Here is a 21,763-nt window from a genome sequence, read left to right as displayed (position 1 = left end):
TCCCCCCTCCCTCCTCCATATGTTAATCTGTGTAACCCAACCTCCCTTTAATATATTCATGATGTAATCTGTGTAACCAAACCTCTCTTTAATGTATTCATGACGTGTTTTGCACTGTATTCTGGGACATGGAGGGAAGTTTCAAAAACTCATGTCACCCCTTTCTCACTGTTCAATCTCGTCTTGAACCTGTTGGCCAATAAACTTGGATCTTCTGCAGTTTGCTCCTGTCTCCGGCTGAGCTCATTTTCCTCCGCAGGGACCCACGGACTGAGTCCGATGAGCTGGGTGGCAGAGCAGCCTCGCACCCAGATTTTTGCCGTAACAAAGCACACTCTCATCTCCTCATCAACACAAAGAAGCCCTTTTCTTTTCTGATATTTCATATTTGTCAGAGTTGAAAATCTCTGTTACAACAATATGTCATAGAGAACTGTAGAAGAACAGGCCATGCTCTTGAAGAGAGGCATGGATACACTTTCTGGTTGGTTGGTTGGTTGTGTGTGTGTGTGTGTGTGTGTGTGTGTGTGTGTGTAGATAGAACTATACTATACTATACTATACTATACTATACTATACTATACTATACTATACTATACTATACTATACTACTATACTATACTGAAATGTTTCTTCGATTGTCCTTGCATCTTCCTGCCACAGCTTGCTCTTTTCTCCTGGCACATCCTTTGAGAATCACTGGACTAGCAGCTTGAAAGGGATGCCCCATCTGTATGCATAGCCAGCTTCCTTTAATGCAAGAGTAAATGGTCTAAAATCTCTGCACTTTCTCAAGGTTTAAGGACAAATACCACGGTAAATTTCAATCACACTTGATTCATACTTCAGTTCCTTTGCATTTCGCAACGCACAGTAAGCTAGACCCTTAATTCTGTATTTTTCAAATGTTATTATAAGGTTCTTGGGGATTTCTTCTCTCCCTCTTGGTCCTTGAAGGTGGTGGATGTTTTACAGTGAGCAGGAGTGAGCAAGGCCTGTTCTGGATAGATCCTTTTTGAGGGGAGGCAACCAATTCTGCACACAGTATTCCAAGTGCAGCCACACTATAGATTAGTATGCATTGCAAAACAGACAGCTTTACTTTCAGTCCCTTTCCTAAGGATCCCAATGCATGGATAAGAGTGGCAGAATCCCAATGCGGGGGACCCAAATGACAGCTGCGTGTATCCTGCTAAATGAAAGGTATGAAAAACCAGGAGAGGTAAGTCACTTCTCTCTCTCTCTCTCTCTCTCTCTCTCTCTCTCTCTCTCTCTCTCTCTCTCTCTTTCCCACCTCTATCTCACTGCATTTTGTTAAGAAAACACAAAGCCCAGGTTTTCTTAAGTTTTTAAAAACTACCCTTTTGCAAAAACTACCCTGTCAGCGTCACCCATGATTTTAGCATACAACTGAGTACTAGATTTGGGCTAAGAATGAGTCAGAGTTTATTATTTCTTTATTAAATTCCTATACCACGCATCATCCAAAGCTCACAAAGTTGTTTACAGTATAAAAATGCACAACATAACAACAAACGGAACCGTACCCACCCCCACCCCCGTTTAAAAGGCCTTAGAGGAATGTTTTCACCTGGCACCTAAAGCTGTGAGGGAAGGCATCAAGCGAGCCTCCCTGGGGAGGGCAATTTTATTTATTCTTTGGCCTTCATTCATCAATTCTTCCCCAATCTAAGAAGCCCCTTTCCTATGGTTGGGAACACAGGACAGCTGCCCCAAACCTCCACTGGCCCTGCTTCCCTCCCTCCCACCATCATTGGACCTCTGAGCAAATAACACCTCCTGGCCTAGAGGCTCATCAACTTTCCTGGGGCAGAAAGAGCCAACAGCCACATACCACATGCAGAGGGTGGGTGGGCATTGCCCTGCCCTGCCCCCCCACTTCACCCTCACCAAGCCAGGGCAGGGCAACCTCTTTCCCTTCTGTTGACCACATCCTCTCAGGCCCACTCAGGGCTTCACGGCTCACTCCAAATACTACCCAGGGCCAGGCGGACAGGATGGCAGTTCAGATGTGTCCCAAAGGAGAAGCAGTTTCCGCCACCGCCAAGAAGAAGAAGCTCCTCTTCATCTGGCAGGAAGACGCTGCTGTGGTTGTGCAACATCAGAGGCCACTCCAGAGATGCCTGGTAGAGAAGAGGGGTGAGGATGGCATCAGGAGTCAGGCTGGCAAAGGGGGCCAGAGGTGACAGCCAACAGATGCACACAGGGGCTCCTCCTGCCTCACTCACCCCCCTCTGGGGAAGGAGATTGTGGGGAGGCGGGTGGCCAGTCCCTGCTTTGCTGGTGGGGGGAGAGGAAGAGAGAAGCCAAAAGCATCTGGCATGAGCAATGCCAGCCCTTGCAAGGACACAACCCTTCCCTACCTCAATGGCCCTTGCCTAGATGACCCCAGGCACATTCCCACCTCTAGTCCTGGACTCCTTGTGTCCATCAGCATGTGGCTGCCAACATCCCCCCCTCTTTTGGAATCAGACACTTGGAAGGGACCCAAAGGGTCACCCAGTCCACCCCCTGCCATGCCTCCCCTCCTTAAAGCCCTCCTGCTCTGCCCTGGATTCAGCACAAACTCCTTGTCCTCCTCTTCACGCCCCACTGTGGCTTTGCCCCAGCTTCTCTCTCCCCTCATAGATTTTGGTACATCTCTGCCAGTGACCTTTGCTCCTGTGCTGCCAACCCCTCAGCCCTCCTGCTCCCCAGAAGACCCCACCCCGTTCTCCCTGCCTGTCTCCTGTGCTTGGAACTGCCTTCCAGGGATGCCCGCCTGAGGCTCCCTCGCATTCCTCCGCAAAAGCCCACGGATCCCACCAAGTCTTTGGCACAGCCTCCCATTTCTCCAGCCCTCCTATAGCTCAGCCTAAGCACCTGCAGCTGAAACGGGATCCTTGCTTGCCTGTTCACCTGCACTTCCCGCTCCAATCCTGCAGCCTGGAAAAGGCAGTGTGTACAGCAATGAGCTAGACGGACCAATAGTGTAACTCTCAGTAAGGCATAAGGGTGGGATCCTGCTTCAAGGTATGCTTAAGGCAAGCAGGTAAGTGAACCCGGAGGCAGCTATAGAAAAGGCATATCTCCCACACCAGCAACTCACCGTGTCAATGCAATACTCTGCCGTGAGTCCCGTTGCCAGATCTATCACAGTGACACCAGGCACGGCCGGGGCATGAAACCAGACGCCGCCCACCAGCAACAGCTGCCCCCGATGCACATGGGCTGTGTGTGAGTACCTGGACAGAGGGAAGGGAGGGGGGCAGTAGCGGCAGCCCTCGCTTGAGCGGAGGAAACAGTGCCAGGCCACCTCCATCTTCCTAGAGCCAAAAGCCCCCAACACTCCAACCAGCAGCAACCGGGGTGCAAGTGGATTGCTCCCTCCAAGGATTTCTCTGCCTGCCCCTTGACCACAGACCCCATTGCTCCTTCAGCCACCTGAACTAGGACATCCAGGTTGGCCTGCTCTTTTGGTCTGAGAAGCAGCACCCCAAGAGCCTTTGCAGCCAATCCTGAAGAGGCAGGATTTCAAGGCTAGATTTCGATGGGAGCCTCTTGAGCCCGACTTGAGCGTCCTTCCACGTGCATTTTGATTTTATAAAATAACTTTGATTTCACTGATAGCTACAAGTCTGTGCCTTGCAATTCTCAAGTAACGACATCTGCTGCCAGCGCCACTTTGCTCCATCTGACCAGTCACGGCACCCTGGTTACAGGAGTTCCCTTTTGCTAGACTCAGTCAACTCAGTGGGATGTACTTCTGAGCCCAAGTGCAGAGGGCTTGGGTGGCTCAAAATGCCAGATGGGGGCAAAGTCTGTTGGAGGTTTGGGGGCCTTTGGGGCCAGGGCAGAGCAGAGCAGTAGATCTGACCAGAAGCCTCTGCGGGGAGGGCTGTGCCACAACCTCACAGCACCCCAGCTTGGTTCTGGCCTTTGGGTATTTGCCTGAGAAGGGGCCAAGCCCACCCGCCCAGCGATGGGACCTGCAGCTGCCACCTGCCTAATGCAGAGATGCTCCAGGGAGGGAGGGAGCTTACCTGGGAGTGACTGGCGGGTGGGTCTCCAATGTGTGCCACTGAAAGCCTTTCCCAGCTGGCCTCAGAAAGAGGATGGTGCCCAGAGGCTGCTCTGCTGCATCCAGGCCCCCCGCAATGAGGACCCCACCTGCCCAGCCACAGGCGCTGTGGGAGTGGCGGCCAGCTGGGACAGGTCCATCCACAGGGATCTAAGGCCAAGGAGCAGAAGGGAAGGAGTGAGCCGGCAGCACCCTTTCCCCAAAGGACAGGGACTCATGAGTATATGCTTCTCCCCCCCCCCCACCACACCAAGCAAGCCCCCTGCACATCCCACCCCCAGAAGCAGAGCATGAAAAGGCTGTTCTGGTGTAGCAGCCAAGAGCCACCAGGGAGCAGGTGCCAAGAGAAGAGGGCTTCCCCAAAATCTCCGACTTCAGCCGTATTCCATAAAGGCACGAGTTGCTTTGTCAGCACTCACACCTCCTGCTCACAAGACTCCCTCATTTCTAGAAGATGTGTAAGTCCTTTGCAAGCTGCAGATCTTGCCCAGACCCAGCAAGCCTTCTCAGATGGAGCAGACTGCATCCTTCAGGTGAACGGGTGGCAGGCGTGGAAGGGGCAGCCTGTTCCCCATCTGGTTGGGGACATGTTTAAGGAGAAGGGGCTGCTGGACTGGGAGCCAAAGGGGGACACATGGGGAGAGGCCTTCTCAGTGGCAAAAGAGGAGGCACAGGCCAAGGTTGTGTTTGGATAGTTAGAGGGTCAGACTAAAAGGCTGAGGGAAACCCCGTCAGCTATGGCTCCTGCTGAATGACCTCAGGTCAGCCGCCATTTGTCAGCCTAGCCTGCCTCACAGAGTTGTTGTGAAGATGACATGTGCACTCCCCAAAACACCTTGAAAGGCACGATAAAAATGCAGCAAAGAAGCAAACTTTGAAGGTTGCTTGCATGGAAAGCATCACAGCACCCAAACCTCTTCTGGTTCTGATTTGCAAACAATTATGGGAATGAGACTGAGGGTTTGGGAAAGTCTCTTTTCTCTAACTCCACCCACGGGACCATCACCAATGAAGCAGTTGACAGGGTCACTCGAACGGGGACCGATGAACGCAGGCTCCAGTCAGGAGCAAAGGAGGGCTCTGTCTGCCTCCTACCTGCTTGCAGGAGAGCTCCCCCTCCTCCTTCAGGCGCAGGAAGCACCAATCCGCCAGCACAGCCTGCCTGGAGCAACAGCCCCCATAGACAAACAGGTACGCCTCACCTGGAAAAGAGCAGGAGGTCAGAGTGGAGTCCTGCCCCCTCCCTGGGATCTCCTAAGGTGCAGGGAAACTATTAAAGCCCTGCTGGAGGGAGGGAGGGAGGGAGGGAGGCTGCCCCGAGTTTCCCGCGGGAATCTTAAACTGCCTCTTCCAAGGGCTGCTGGCCCTGCTCCACCAATGCTTTAGAGGAGCTGCGCCAACTAGCAAAACTTGTTCTGGGCTTTAAGACAATTGGCAAGGGGCTGGTGGGAAATCCCACCACACAACTCCTCCCTCGCCCGTCCTCCCTCCACTGCATCTGCGGCCTCCTCCCCTCCGGGGAGTAGAGAGCAGCAAGGGGCTTCCTGAGAGGGATCAGGAGGGCCCAGGAGATGGAAAGAGATGCAGCCCCTTTGGGCTACTCTCCACCCCAGACTGCCTTCGGCCTGCCAGCCGGCCTGCCTTGCTGCAGCCCAGAGAGAGCCTCCCACCCACCTTGATGCACAACTGTGGTTGCCGTGTGTCTCCAGCGGGGCAAAGGCAGCTCCTCGACAGGCAGCGGCCGAGTCAGCTCCACACGAAGAGTGCCAGAGGCAGAGGCGCTGGCAGACTCCAACACTCTCAGGCAGCGCACCTCCAGAGCAGGCCTCACCGGGGACCGACGCCCCCCAAACACCACGGCCCAGCCCGCCTGCAGAAGAGTCAAGGAGTGGAAGAGCCGACCGTCTGCAGAGGAAGCAGAGGCAACTGGGCTCAGATTGCTGTCCCCATGGGAGGCTGGGCAAGCCACAGAGGAGGCGGCACGCAGCCACAGGTGCAGAGAGAGCCTCTGCCAACTCACCCCAGGCTTCTCCTGGCTCGGCCAAGGTCACACTGCTCCCTTGCCAGACATCCTTCTGCTTGATCAAGGCATGCAGCTCTGTCAGGCGGCAGTGACGTCCCCCCTGGTCCCCAAAACCTCCAGTGGTCAGGATCACGTCGGGGGCAATGATCACAGAGCGGTGGCCATAGCGCCTCAGCCCAGAGACAGGGCCACAAGAAGATGCAGCAAGAGTCCCAGCAAAACATGGCAGAGAGTGAGTCAGGGAGGCTGAAGGGGAGAAACGGGGGGGGGGGGCAGGCAGTGTCACTGGCAGCAGAGGCAGCACAACAGGAGGAAGCCCACAGCACAAGGGCTGCACACTTCTAAGTCACCCCAGCCCAGGCCCACGGGGCCTCACCACCTCCTCGGGAAACGGCGAATCTGCCCAGGAGGAATCCCCCAGGCCCCAATGCACCACCACGGCCAAGTCCCCTGGTTTTTCAGGGCAACTCTCCCGACAGCTCTGAACCTCCGGCCCCTGAACTGTTTTGGCAGCACTAGAGTCTCTCCCTAGGTTGACTGCATGCGCAGAGGGATTCTCATCCTGCCTCTTCTTGCCAGGGTCCAAACAGGCAGCTACCTCTTCAGTGCCAGGCTGGTTGAAGTCAGCCAATGCCCCAACACTCTTCTCCTTTGCCTTCCTCCCAGCTCCATTCTCCTCTCAAGACTGCACTTTCTGAACATCAGCATCCCCCACCCACCCCGGCTTCTTATTCATGGAGACTGGCACCCAGGAATGCACCTTGGCCTCCTGGGCTTCTGGTAAGTCCAACACACCTAGGCTGCCTTCACCTGGATAGAAAGTGGCCGGCCGGCTGCAGGACCCAGGGGCTACTGCTGCTGCTCCACTCTGAATCAGTTGCCCAGCCCAGCCCCCTCCCAAGAAGCTGAGGAAAGAGGGTGATACCCTGCCAAAACATGGGGGGTGGAGGATGAGGGCAACATCCCCTCTGTGCACCTGCCTCATGCCCACCCAGCGCCACTGGGCAGGTGCATGGCAGTGGCACGGCTGACATTTTCTGCTTGGCCTCTGGTGGCAAAATGCCCTGGCTCCAACCCCACCCGCCACCCACAAAAGGGCTGCTGTGTTTTTACCTTCCAGGCCAGGGAACAGAAGATTTGGAGATGGTGTCTCTCCTTTGGAGGCCACAAGGATGAAATAGTGGGAGCACTTCAGGTGCCATTCCTGCACAGAAAGAGCAGGAAGAGGAGTCACTTGTCTTGTCCAGCTTCTGTTTCCCACTCAAACCTTCCTCTGTGAGTCCACCTGATATTATTCGCCAAGCAAACCGTTCGTCCAGTACAAACCGTTCGCCAAGCAAAGTGCCACAAGGAACTCTGTCAAACATTGAGCTAATTTAATGAAATACCTACCCACTTCCACAGCCCACTCGACATTTGTACAACACCCTAAAATCCAGCCCCGCAGCAAGGAGCTGCTGGAAAGGCAGAGACCTGCGAGGTCCCAAGGGGGAGGTTCTTCCCAAAGGACTCACACGGAACTGCCCCCTTCGCAGAGCAGACACAGCAGCCGGCTTGACCCACCTGGAGCCCTTTGGGCTCAGGAAGTGACCACAACAGAAGTCTCCTATTTTTTTATAATAATGTTTTTATTTGCTTTTTTCCAAGGTCAGATACATCGTCAGTTATTCAACAAAAGCAGTTTTACAGAAAGAAAGGAAAAAGGTTATAAGCAAAAAAGAGATCTTACTTTACAAAACAATTTTTCATGATCTACTGGACTTCCCCACATCTTCCATCCCCTGCATCTTTTTCAATAAAATAAAGTTACAGCAAATTAATGCCTTGTTTCCTGTGTTTTGTACTTTCCTCAATTGTATATTAGGTTTAGGGGAAATATTGTTAGTTCACAATTCCAACAGTCCTCAATATATAAACTTTACCCTAGACTTTAGTCATTTCATCATCAGAACTTAAATTCAGCAATATCAAAAATTTGAAATCTGAAGCTTGTTGTCTAAAAACTTAACAAATTCTCAACATTCACATAACTTATAATGTTTTTGTAAATAGTCCTTAAATTTTTTCCAGTCCTCTTCCACTGCCTCTTCTCCCAGGTCTCGGATTCTGCCAGTCATTTCGGCCAGTTCCATATAGTCCATCAGCTGCGTATGCCACTCTTCCAGCGTGGGTAGCTCCTGTACCTTCCAATATTTAGCCAATAGAATTCTTGCTGCTGTAGTTGCATATAAAAAAAAAGTTCTATCCTTCTTTGTCACTCTCTGGCCCACAATGCCCAGGAGAAAGGCCTCTGGTTTCTTAGTAAAGGTATACTTAAATACCTTTTTCAACTCATTATAAACCATTTCCCAGAATGCCTTCACCTTCGGGCATGTCCACCAGAGGTGAAAGAACGTTCCTTCAGCTTCCTTACACTTCCAACACCTTTTATCAGACAAATGGTAAATCTTTGCAAGTTTGACTGGGGTCATGTACCACCTATATATCATTTTCATAATGTTTTCTTTCAAGGCACTACATGCCGTGAATTTCATATCGGTGTTCCATAACCTTTCCCAGTCTTCAAACATGATGTTGTAACCAATGTCTTGAGCCCATTTAATCATAGCTGATTTAACTAACTCATCTTGTGTATTCCATTTAAGCAGCAAGTTATACATTCTTGAGAGCACTTTCGTCTTAGGTTCAAGTAGTTCTGTCTCTAATTTTGATTTTTCCACCTGGAAACCAATCTTTTTATCTTTTTTAAACATCTCTTGAATTTGGGCATAGAGAAACCAGTCTCGCACCTTGTCCTTTATTTTTTCTAAACTCTGCAGCTTCCAATTATCTCCAACTTTTTCTATTATCTCACAATATTTAGCCCAACCACTCTCCATGTTAAGTACTTTGGTGGTCTTCGCCTCCGTTGGTGACAACCACCTCGGTGTCTTATTTTCAAATAAGTCCTTGTATCTAGTCCAGACATTAAACAAAGCTTTCCTGACAATATGGCTCTTGAACAATTTATGTACCTTTACCTTGTCGTACCACAAATATGCATGCCATCCAAAAGCATTGTTAAACCCTTCCAGATCTAGGACATCAGTGTTTTCTAGTAGAAACCAATCCTTCAGCCAGCAGAAGGATGCTGCCTCATAGTATAACCTTAAGTCCGGCAGGGCAAACCCCCCTCTTTCTTTAGCATCTGTTAGTATTTTAAGTTTTATCCGGGGCCTTTTGCCCTGCCAGACAAATTTCGTAATGTCCTTCTGCCACTTTCCAAAACACTCCACTCTATCCACGATCTGCAGGGTTTGAAACAAGAATAACATCTTTGGCAATACATTCATCTTTACAGCTGCAATTCTTCCCGACAAGGTAAGTTTTAGTCTTGACCAGATTTCTAAATCCTTTTTAATTTCAATCCAGCATTTTTCATAATTATCTTTGAATAAATTCAAATTTTTCCCGGTCAAATTCACCCCCAGGTATTTCACTTTTTTAGCCACATTTAACTCCGTTTCTTTCTGAAACTCATCTATTTCTAAAGAAGTCAGATTTTTCGCCAAAACCTTTGTTTTTTGTTTGTTCAACTTGAATCCTGCCACCTGACCAAACTCATAAATTAATTCTAAAGCTCTTTTAGTACTAGATTCTGGCTCCTGTAGTGTTAAAACCAAATCATCTGCAAAGGCCTTCAACTTGTATTGTTTACCTCCGACCTGTATTCCTTGTACCTCCCGATCCTTTCTAATCAAGTTCAGCAGTACCTCCAGGACCGAGATAAATAGCAGGGGTGAAAGGGGGCACCCCTGTCGTGTTCCTTTTTCAATTCTGAACTCTTCTGTCACCACATTATTCACTATCAATTTAGCTTTTTGCTCTGAATAGATTGCTTCTATACCATTTTGAAACGCCCCTCCCACTCCCATCCCTTCCAAATTTCTCTTCATAAATTTCCAAGATATATTGTCAAAGGCCTTCTCTGCATCTATAAAAATTAATACAGCTCTTGTGTTCAAATTTGTCTGTAGTAGCTCCAGAACATCTATAATGTTCCTAGTGTTGTCAGACAGATGTCTACCAGGGAGAAAGCCTGCTTGGTCTTTATGAATTACTTCATTCAGAACTTTTTTAAATCTACTTGCCAGAATGTCAGCAAAAATTTTGTAATCCACATTCAGGAGTGAAATAGGACGATAATTCTTGAGTTGAGTCTTTTCAGATTCCAATTTTGGTATCAAAGTGATGAATGCTTCTTTCCACGATTCCGGAGCCCCCTTCCCCTCCATAATTTGGTTACACACCTCCACTAATGGTTGAATCAAATAATCTTTTAAAACCTTGTAATATTTGGAGGTGAGTCCATCTGGGCCTGGGGATTTCCCCAATTGCATGTTCTGAATGGCACTTTCTATTTCCTGCTGTGTTATTCTGTAATTCAGGGTTGTTTGTTTATCTTGGGATAATTTTTTCAATCCGTTACTTTTTAAAAATTGAATAATCTCCTCCTCCGCCTGTGGACCTTGAGTAAACAGTTTTTTGAAATATCTCTGGAAACACTTTCTAATTTCTTCTGGTTCCTGAATACTTTCTCCATCAACCTCCAAGTTGGTAATAGAATTCAATTTGTGTCTCTTTTTCAGCTGCCATGCTAATAATTTTCCACATTTGTTTGCTGATTCAAAAGATCTTTGTTTCATTTGTTTAATTTTCCATTCTACTTCTTGGTTTATCAATTTGGCATATTGTGCTTGATGGAACTTAATTTCTCTTAACACTTCTTTTGACTTTGGGTTAAGTCTAAGTCTTTTTTCACCCTCTCGTATCTTCTCTAAAATCTTATCTCTTTTCCCATTCCAGAGTTTTTTCTTAATAGAATTTTGTTGAATCAGAAACCCCCTCATTACAGCTTTGCTTGCGTCCCAGATTGTTCTCTTGTCCACCGGGGTATTCATATTGATTTCAAAATAATCCTTCAACGTTTTTTGGGCCTTCTTCACAATCTCCTGATCTCTGAACAAAGTGTCATTCATTCTCCATCTGAAGGATCCAGCTGGCACAAGTCTCAGATCCATTTTCAATGCGTTGTGGTCGGAGCAGGTTTTAGGGCAGATCTCTATTTTTTTTGTCTTAGGGGCCAGCCCTCTAGTTATCCAAATTTGGTCAATTCTTGTCCATGATAGGTGAGCCTCAGAAAAGAAAGTCCCTTCTTTACCTAGTGGGTTTTTGGTCCTCCAAATGTCGATCAAGTCCATATTGTCTGTCAGTTCAAAAAAAGATTTAGGTAGTCTGCCATCTTTAGTCAAATTTTGGTTTTGTGACTTATCCATATGTGTAGAGACGACTCCATTCATATCTCCCATCAAAATGATGTTAGTGTAGTCTATATGATCCAACATTATCTCATGCAGCTTTTTGTAAAATTCCGCTTTCCCCTCATTTGGTGCATATACTCCTACTATCAAAAATTTTTCTCCTTGTGTTTGGATTTCAATCGCCAAAATTCTTCCTTGTTCATCTTTAAATATCAACTTTGGTACTAGGTTCTCTTTTGCATAAATCACTACTCCTCTTTTCTTAACTTTGTCTGAGGAAACAAATTCTTGGCCTAATTTTTTGTTAATTAAAACTCTCCTATGGAGCCTAGTCACATGTGTTTCTTGTAGGCATATGATGTCCAATTGTTCCTTTCTCAATATGTGAAAAATCTTTTTCCTTTTCTCAGGGGAATTTGCACCATGAATGTTCCAACTAAATAGCTGCAGAGACATCTTGAATCAAATTGTTAGCCAGTAGGAGTGTCTTTCTTGCTGTCAAGATCTGAAGGTAATGCACCAGGCGGAGGTGGTGGCCAGGCACCTGCTACTCCTTTCCGAAGGTCCTCCCCGTAGTCGTTCAGAAATTTTTCTTGGTCTTCTACTGATCTAATTCTCACTTTTTTCCCTTTAATGCTGAAGGATAGTCCTTGAGGGAATTCCCACCTATAAGGGATTGTGTTGTTTCTCAGTAGGCTTGCGAGGTCTTTATATGCAATTCTTAAATCCAACAGCTGTTTCGGAATGTCTCTGAAGATTTCTGCAGTTCTTCCCTGAATCACCAATGTATTTTTAAAATGAAGGCCGAGTATGTTATCTTTTTCTTGCTTAGATCTCAAAATGACCAAGCAATCTCTTGGTTTGTCCTTCTTTGCTACTCTTCCCAGCCTGAAGGCGGTGACAATTTTAAAGTCCTTGTCTTCTGCGATACCCCAGAACTTTGATATTTCTGCCGTCAGGTAGCTGATCAAATCTTCTTTCTCAAGTTCTGGTATATTCCTAATCCTAAGGTTGCTTTCCCGGTTTTTCAATTCTGCCATGGACAGGTAGGCTTGCTGTTCATTAAGCTGTCTGCTCAGTGGTCTTACTTCTCCTCTTACTTCCTCTATCCTCTTTTTATTTTGGTCTGCCTTTAAATTTGCTTCTTCGGCTAATTTACGATTTTCTGCTGTTGTTGCCTGCAAATTTCCAATGGCCTCTAAATTTTTAGAAACTTGGTCAGTCAATTTGTTGATTGTGGCTGTCACCTGATCAAACTTAGAGGCCTGCTCATCTGCCTTTTTATTTAACGCTGCCAGCTGTTCCAAAATTTCCTTAGATACAGGATCTAGTCCTCCTGCAGCCATGTCCCGAAAAGCTGGCTGTTTAATTTCTCCTTCTTGCAGACCTGTAACTATTGGAACTGATGATCTGCGAGGCTGCACCGGCAAGGTTGTTTGTATTAGCTCAGATTGTTTTGCTTTTTTGGCAGCTCTTGTTTTTGCGGCTCCACTCATTCCACAGCTGTCCATGTAGCAAGGTCAAATTGTAAATCCCATGGGAAAGACAAACCGAAAGGTAAACATCCAGGCAGAAGCTTTACAAAAAACCCTGCAGTTCCCAGAGACTATATATTCCACAATCCAGTAGGGGGAGCTTCCCAAAAGTTAAGAGAAAAAAAAGGTGAAAAGTTTCCACCATTAAATTCCCCTCTTTAAAAGTTCCAAAAAGTTCCAAGAGTTAAAGAAAAACCGAAAACCAAGGGGTAGGACCTTCAAAAGTTCATTTAAACTAGCAGAGAATACGTGTTCTTTACAGTGGTGCATGCACAGTTCCTTATTTGTAACCACAAAAGTAGCCCCAAAGTAACTTTAAAGTCTTATATACAGTTACCGCAGTCTGATGATTTTTGTATCCAGACAGCCCGAGAGCTGTTTTGAAACTTTGTAATCCACACAAAAGAGAAAGGAAGAGGTTGCTGCCTATATCCTCTTGTAAAAAAGAAATTCTCAACTTTTCTTAACTTTCCATGCACTTTAATTCGAATTTGCAAGGTGTACTCCAACTTCTTAAAAGTCCCTCTCAGCGCTTCAGATTTATAGCTCTTTGCTTGGTGTTTAAACAGAGCCGGAAGACGGACTTCCTTTTTAACGTCTCCCGCTTTCAGCCAAATTTCAGAAATTTAGAGTCCCAAATCTCAAAAATCTTACTCACGAGTAAGTTGATTCCAATCGAATGTTCAAGGAAGAAAGGTCAGCGCTCATCAGCAGCAGCCGCGCGGCTTCACTCCCGCGGAAAGAGCGATGAACTCACAGCACCGCTACCCCCTCCACGTTCCGGAGCCCCTTACGGGGTCCCTTCTTCGTTTCCGAGGTCGCTCTTGGTGCCCGCCGAGTCCCACGACCACAGGCTCACTCTACCTGTGGTTTTTCTTAACGGGTCTCCGCTTTGCCGTAGCGGACGACCCTTTTCCGCGGAGCCCCTCTTCACAGCGCGAAGAGGACCGCCATTGCTGTTTCGCGCCGCCTCCGGAAGTCATTCCACAACAGAAGTCTCCTAAAAGGACAAGTGGGGGGGTGTAGTTTAAAAAGGGGGAGAGGACCCTGCTGAGAGGAGCTTCCAGTTGTTGGATACCACGGGAGGGGAGGGGACTCTGGTGCTGCTTGTTCACTCCTTGGTTTCCCACAGGCTATGAGATGAGATGATCCAGCAGCTTCTCCTTAGGGCAGGTTCCCAGGTGTTTTTGCCTCTTTGGATCCTGGGGACAGAGGCACTTCTAGGCAGATTTCTCCATGCTCTTCTGGAAGTGCTTAGTGGTTCTGGCACCAGCTGGCCATCAGAGGCTTCCTGGGCACCCCCCCCTGGAATAAGGCCAGCCAGCGCTGGCAAAGCTCTGGGCAGGCCGTTCCACTTCGTGCAGCTCTGAAGACCACCAGTCTGGCCCTTTCCTGGGACTCCCAGGCACCTGCTGAAGCCCAGACCCCACTGCAGCCCAGAGAGAAGCCCCTGCCCTGGCCAGTTACCTCAAACTCATCAAAAGGCTCCAGGGCTTGGATCCTCTGCCGTTCCTCTCCAAGGACAACCTGGCTGTAGAACTCATTCATGTTGACGATGCTGCATTCCGTCCAGCCCTGGAAAGAGAGGCAGAGCATGGAGAGCAGCGCTCAGCCCTGAGCAGCAACAGCAGCAGCTCCCACAGGCCACTTTCTTCCGCTGCCCCCACCCTCTGCCAAGACAGGACCTCCCTCTTTCCTGCCTCCATCTCGCCTGAGTCCCGTGCACTCACCCTCTGAAGGAATCGGGTCCGCTGGGCCTTACAGTTGGGGTACTGGGCCAGGGAACGAAGGTGGGAGTTGAGCCGGCTGAAGTGATTCTGCATGACGCGCCCAAAGGGGTCTTTGGGATGGATCTGTTCATACAGGATGAACCACGCATGCAGGAAGTGTCCAGCGGCCCACTGGACCAGAGCATCTGACCTGGAAGGCACCAAGGGAGGGGAGGGCAAAGTCTAGCAGTGAAGAGCAACCTAGCCTAGCTCCAGCCTCCGTCTGCTACCAGAGGAGACCAAAGGTGCGCCCCACAGCCCCCAAGGTCTGTGTGGACAGCAGACAGGGCGGGTAGATGAATGCCCTCCTCTCCTGGGGCTGGAAGGGAGCACAAGGACATGTCCTACTGTAACAATTAAAATGCACCTTTAAACACATTCTAAGTAAAGTTTAAATAAAGTTAATTAAAGGCTAATAAGCAGAAGTGCTAAGGCCAACTTGTGTATTTGGCAACCTAAATTAAGAATTTAAGAATACAACGGTATCTCGGGTTACATACGCTTCAGGTTACAGACTCCGCTAACTCATAAATAGTCCCTCGGGTTAAGAACTTTGCTTCAGGGTGAGAACAGAAATCGCGCAGTGGCAGCAGGAGGCCCCATTAGCTAAAGTGGTGCTTCAGATTAAGAACAGTTTCAGGTGAAGAACGGACCTCCAGAACGAATTAAGCTCTTAACCCGAGGTACCACTGTAAAAAAAAAGCCTGCTACATCAGGCCAATGGCCCAGTTAGTCCAGCATCCAGCCACCTCATTGCAGCCACCTGAACACCAGTATGGGACGCCTGCAAGCAGGATTCAGGCACAACAGCAGCACTCTCCCCTCCTGCGGTTGCCTCCATGGATATTCCTCCAGGGTGTTATGAGTGAGGGACAAAAGCTTTTCTCCAGCCACTTTCTCCATGCCAGGCATCATTTTACGAGCATCTATTGTGTTGCCTTTTCCTCGCCTTTTACTAAAAAGTCCCAAATGCTGCAGCCTTTTCTCATAGGGGCATCACTCCTTCTTTCTCCTTCTGGTTGCCCCTTTCTATATCTTTTCAGCTTGACAACTTTTTGGGGTGGGGTGACCAGAATTGTACACAGTAGAGTTTGATCGCATCTTGCATGGGGTTTCCATTCCAGGGATGCTGCATATACTCCCATCTCCCCTTTGGAACCGCCCCCTTGCAGAGCCCCAGTCAGCCTGTGGACTCTGGAATACTCTGGATCGATCTCAACGGGACATTCAAGTTCCCAAAAAATCTCGTGAGAGCTTCCCAGAGCACAGTAAGCAAGGTGGGAAGCTCAAAAGCTCCTTCTGCCCCAGGAAAACGCCACGCAAAAAGATCTTTTGAGCTCTCCACCTTCTGTGCATTTGTTTGATTTCAACCAGCCAGCTTTCAACCGATTGTACTGTATTTCACCACAGATTTGAAGAACAGTGTTACAATACAGGTACCTTTATTTTGAATTCCTTTCCTAAGAATCCTAAGCATATAATTTGCTCAGGCAGCACAAACATTCACATGCATCACTTCACACTTGATTACCGTATTTTTCGCCCCATAGGGCACACCTAGTTTTTTGGGGGGGGAATAAAGGGGGAAAATTTATTTCCTCCCCAGGCGTGGGGCTGGGGGAAGCCCGAGCTTCCCCCGACCCCAGCCCCCAGAACAGGCTGCTATCCGCAAGCCTAGGGAACCCGGCAGGAAGTCGCGCTGATCTCCCCCTGCTTGCGGAGAGCAGCGCGAAGCCCGGGGCACACTGTTCAGCTCGCCCCAGGCTTCGGGATGCAGGCAGCTCTCTGCAAGCCGGGGGAGATCGGGGCGACTTCCCGCCGGGCTCCCCCGGCTTGCGGAGAGCTGCGCGAAGTCTGGAGAGTGAGAGGGGTCGGTGCGCACCAACCCCTCTCCCTCTCCAGGCTTCAGCGAAAGCCTGCATTCGCCCCATAGGACGCACACACATTTCCCCTTCATTTTTGGAGGGGGAAAAGTGCATCCTATAGGACAAAAAATACGGTACACTGAGTAACATTTGCCAAGCAACGTTCCCTCAGAGCGCACATAACCATTTGCTGTTATGAATGTTATGTCAGGACAACAGGCTGTTGCCCCTCAGGCAGCCAAGGAGACCCAAGAGGGATTCCACAAACCTCTCCACCTCCATGTAGGTGAGCACCACTTCAGCCAGGAGCATTGTGGGGACTTTGGGGTCCAGTCCTGCTCTGTGCAAGGCTTCTTCCAGCCTCGGCAGCTCAGAGAGGTCCACTCCCAACAGCCTGTAATCCTCTCCGGAAAAAGCAGTCGCTCCTGGGAAAAGAAGTCACAGAGCTGTCACTCATCACCTCCTGGAGCTCAGACAGAGAGATGCTCCTCACTGCCATCCACAAAGTGTCTGTGAGCCTTCCTCGTACAAGGGGGGCAGGCAAGAACAGTGCCAGGCTGCCGGGAGATGAGCCTGGCAGGTGAGGAAGGCAAAACAGCTTTGCACACATCCAGCGAACATTAAGCAGGCTACTCTGCTCTGCTCTGCTCAGCACGCATATCTCTGTTGCCAGAACTGCCACTGAATGCCTTCCATCAGGCAGACCCAACAGATGCCAACACAGATCAGACCCAACAGGGACACACATGGGCTGGCCTCACTGTGTGTGGAGACTGGCAAGATTGCCAACCGCCATACCCAGAGCCTGTGCAGAAGCGTCTTTCCCCACCAGGGTGATCAGTTCCTCCGTTCCTCTGATGAGGGCTGCTTTAGGGCGTGCCACATCTGGAAAATCAACCTCAAAGACCACTGTGTGGCACAGAAGCCCCTCGCTCTTGAGGAAGAAGAAGAGGGAGTCAAAGCCTGCGCCCAAGGAGATGATCTGCAGGGAAAGGAGTTTGCAACATCAGCACCCACCACACAGCAAAACCCTCTGCAGCAACAGGGGTGGCGGCTGCTCTTTGCCCGCCCCAGCTTACCTGCCTCAGGGGGCAGCCCTGAGTGCTGAGCAGGAATGCCCGGACACAGTGTTCCACTGCCTGGGCCCGGACATAGTAGCCCCTATGAGAGAGAACACAGGAAGTAATGGAGGGCGGCATATAGAAGCTTCAAATAAGGAAGGAACAACCATCTGCATGTCCTACACAGCAAAAGCTGCCACATTGGAGATATATGGGCTGTTCACATGGTTATGTGAGATTTGCAGGTACATTTCTTTCACCACCAGTCACTGTTACCCACCCACAAGACATTGACTATTGAGTGGAATGCAAGCCATGTAAGTAAATGAACTAAGTGGCTCCGCCAAGCTAAGCAGTTGGCCCCTTACCTCTCTCGCCCTGACCTACCCACTGTGATCCACGTGAAGGTCACCTCCAGACTGGATTATTGTAACTTGCTCTACGTGGGGCTGCCCTTGAGACTGACCCAGAAACTCCAGCGGGTGCAGAATGCCACGGCAAGACTCCTTACGGGGTCTTCGCTGCAAGATCACATTCACCCGGTGCTATACCAGCTGCACTGGCTCCCGGTGGAGTACAGGATCAGGTTTAAGGTGCTGGTTTTAACCTTTAAAGCCCTATACGGCCTAGGACCCTCGTACCTACGGGACCGCCTCTCCTGGTATGTCCCACACAGAAACTTACGGTCTTCAAATAAAAACATCTTGAAGGTCCCAGGCCACAGAGAGGTTAGGCTGGCCTCAACTAGAGCCAGGGCTTTTTCGGCTGTGGCTCCAATCTGGTGGAACGCTCTGTCACGAGAGACCAGGGCCCTGCGGGACTTGACATCTTTCCGCAGGGCCTGCAAGACAGAGCTGTTCCACCAGGCCTTTGGCCAGGGCACAGACTGACTCCCTCCTTCAGCAATCTTCGCGGAGCTCTGGCCCAATGGTTGCCATTGGTTTGATTTGAATTAATTTTATAATTAATAATTTTAGAGTGTGAGAGTGTGGTGTTGTGTTGTACTGTTTTATTGTTGTTAGCCGCCCTGAGCCCGGCTTCAGCTGGGGAGGGCGGGATATAAATAAAATTTATTATTATTACTTATTATTAGTGCTGGCAGTTTCCTGCCCACATGCCACAGAAGATGCACATGGAGTTCACCTCTAGTTTTATACTTGAGACCCCATGACAGACTTCAGAAGAGCTCAGCTGGAGGTGGGCTATCATGAAAGAAGTCCGCAGGGCTGCTGCGTATGAACTGTTTGTGGTCATGGACAATGCATGCTATATTTTGTTCCAGAACAGGCTCATTTTGGTTTCTCTGCCAGCTGCTTTTCCAGATGGGAAAAGGAAAAGCCATTTCCTGTCTTTTAATGGCACAATATAAACATATGCAAAAAGTAAACAAGAAGAGCTTGGCTTCCAGATCAGGCCAAAGAAGGCCCACCCAGCATCCTGTTCCCACGGGATCTCGGAAGCCCACAAGGAGACCCTGAGCAACCCAATGGCAGAGGTTTCGTCCTATGACTGTGGTGTTTCTGTTTCACACAGTCAACAGGTGGCAAAGTGGGGCTCCTTTATCCGTCCCCACGGAAAAGGTGGGTGAGGGGCGATGAGAAAGATGTCTGTGCAGAGCTCTTCTCCCTCTCTCACAAAACTGCAAGCCAAGGAGGCCACCGGGCGAGTGGGCGCTGGCAGATGCAGGGCAGAAGGAAGAACTTCTTCACAGAGCACAATTCATTCATGCAAGCTGGACCGACAGCAATAGGTTTGGGCTCAATATCCTGAGAAGAGTTAAGGGGGCGGCCTTGCTAACAAGCAGCTTCAGCAGCTGGCTTTCTGACGGACCTCCTTCAGCCAGGAACACTGGGGGTCAGCGCCGGTCCGCTCGCTAGAGAGGAACCACCTTCCTGGAAGGTTTTCAAGCAGATGACCGTCTGTTAGGGGCTGGACTAGATGGCCCTCGGGGTCCCCTCCAGCTCTACAGATCCAGGATTCTACCCCAATGCTTCTTGGGGGAAAACGACTCTAAAGTCCTTGGGAGCCGCTTCAAGAGAGCCGTAGGCAAGCTGACCAAGGAGCTCACATGGCCGGGGGGGCGGCGGGGGGGGGCGCAGGCTGCACTCTGCACGCGCTCAGGGGCTCGCTCACCGGTGGATGACGGGGGCGCGGCGGCCTCCCGCGGGCGCCATCCGGAGCGCGAAGCGGTCGCGCGTGTAGCCCATGGCGGCGGCGGCCCGCTTGCTGGCGGCGCTGCTGCCCCCCGTGGACGCGACCCGCCGGGGCGGGGGCGGCGCGGGCCGAGGGGCCGCCGCCTCCTGCTCCCGCCGCCGCCGGCCCATGAGCCCGGCTCGCCCAGGCGGAAGCGGCGGCTCAGCGCGTCGCCCGGCAACGCTCCCACGTGCCCAGAGCGACCGGGCGCCGCCGGAACCAGCTCCGCGGCTTCGGGGCGGGACTTCCGGGTCGCGCCTCACTGGGGCGGAGCCAGGGGAGGTGGGCTTCCGCGTCTGGCCCCGAAGCCGGTCCTGGGAGGGGGGGCCTCGGAGGCGCCATAGCCGGAGAGCGGCTGCAGGGGTTCCTGGACGAGGCCGGCTCACTAGATCCGCTGGTGGGTCCCCAGATGTTGTTGAACTACAACTCCCATCAGCCCCGCTAGCAAGGCCAGAGCTCGGGGATGATGGGAGTTGTAGTCCCACCCGGGCCTGACGGGACGGCGGTGGGAGGGGGGCAGGCGCAGTGTTGCGGGTTCCCTTTGCATCTGCTCAGCCCCCTGGCACCTGGGTTTCTGCGGGGCACTATCCTCTCCCGCAGTGCCTGGAGACTGACAGCGAGGTCCTGCATCCCCAGCAGTGCCCAGAGGAGAAGCGACCGCTGGAAGGGCGCAGAGAGAAGAACCGCCATGGTGCATCTGCCCCAGATGGAACAAAACAGGCCTCTCCTGTATCAGTCTTTACAGCCACAGCAGGCCCTGTAACCCCAACGGTTTGACTTCACCCTGAAGGCACACTCCTGCACTGTCTCCTGAGACAGATGCATGCCGCCCAACAACCAACATATCATCTCCCTAATGCTAATTAGGACCTATACCAGGGTGGTTGAACATGCGGTCTCAAGGCCTTTTTGGGCAGCCCTCAGCAACATTTGACCCTCATGCTGCATTCCCAAAACCAGGTCAGCGAGGCACTGGGCTTTGGGAATGACGAGGAGTGCTGTGTGCCAGATTTTGGCCTTGCTCTCCCCTCTCACGTTCAAGGCAGTGTGCAGCACTCGGATCTCATGTCAAAGTGCTCTTGCAGCCCACTGGGTGAAGTTGGACCGCCCTGACCTTTATGAAGCCGCTGGGAGCAGCCGTGTGGTATTTTGAGGCAAGGTATTACAGGTCTGCTGCTTTTCTTCTCCCTGGCATCTGAACCAGGAGAGGCAATGAAAGCTCTGGATCAGTGTCTGAATGCAGTGGTGGACTGGATGAGGGCCTCTGAGGACAGGCCCTTGGGCAGGTGGTTCCCATGTTCCAGAGGCAGGCAGGCTACCAGTTCTGGATGGGGTGGCCCTCCCTCTGAAGGAGCAAGTGTGTCGCTTGCAGGCACTTTGCCACTAGAGAAGCCTTTGACCAGCTCTGGCTGTTCCTGGACAGGGAGAGCCTGACTGCTGCAGATCATGTGTCGGTAACCTCAAGGGTGGATTTCTGCAATGTGCTCTACGTGGAGCTGCCCTTGGGTCTGGTTCGGAAGCTCTGGCCAGTGCAGAATGCAGCAGCCAGACTGATTACGGGAGCTTCTGCTCAAGAACATGTGCCACCATTGATCAAACAGCTGCACTTGTAAGTGGGCACACTCACTATGGAGCCATGTTCAAGGTTCTTCTTGTATTTACAAAGCCCTGAACTGCTTAGGCCCAGGAAACCTTGGGGACTAAACCCCCTGTATCCCAGATCATCTGCAGGAGTGTTGTTGGCCACCTCCAAATTTGGTGAGGCTCATTTTACATCACCACGTAACATGGCCTTCATTGCCATTGGCCCAGTTCTGTGGAACTCTCTGCCAACAAAGATTCAGCAGGCGCCTTCTGTTTCAACTTTTCAGCGCCTGCTGGAAACTCTTCTGCTAGGCTTATGCAGGCAGTTAAAAATACATCCTTCCACAACAGC

The 21,763-nt window shown here is 50.5% G+C and overlaps 1 protein-coding gene across 1 annotated transcript; it reads right to left on the bottom strand.

The window, feature by feature from the left end:
• Positions 1-1,439: 1,439 nt before the first annotated feature.
• Positions 1,440-19,907, bottom strand: LCMT2 (leucine carboxyl methyltransferase 2). Its single transcript, XM_081908095.1, has 13 exons — positions 19,768-19,907; positions 17,653-17,734; positions 17,372-17,555; positions 16,842-16,998; positions 14,670-14,859; positions 14,407-14,514; positions 7,218-7,308; positions 6,102-6,350; positions 5,756-5,986; positions 5,177-5,283; positions 4,044-4,231; positions 3,110-3,245; positions 1,440-2,144 (listed from the first exon to the last, which is right to left on the bottom strand). Exons 1-13 carry the CDS (start codon positions 19,839-19,841, stop codon positions 1,977-1,979), a joined length of 1,965 nt encoding a protein of 654 aa, XP_081764221.1. The 5' UTR covers positions 19,842-19,907; the 3' UTR covers positions 1,440-1,976.
• Between the last annotated feature and the right edge of the window lie 1,856 nt (positions 19,908-21,763).

Source organism: Podarcis melisellensis (genome assembly GCF_964234715.1).
Source record: "Podarcis melisellensis genome assembly, chromosome: 4".
NCBI classification, from domain to species: Eukaryota; Metazoa; Chordata; class Lepidosauria; order Squamata; family Lacertidae; genus Podarcis; species Podarcis melisellensis.
This window is presented reverse-complemented; position numbering and strand designations above follow the sequence as displayed.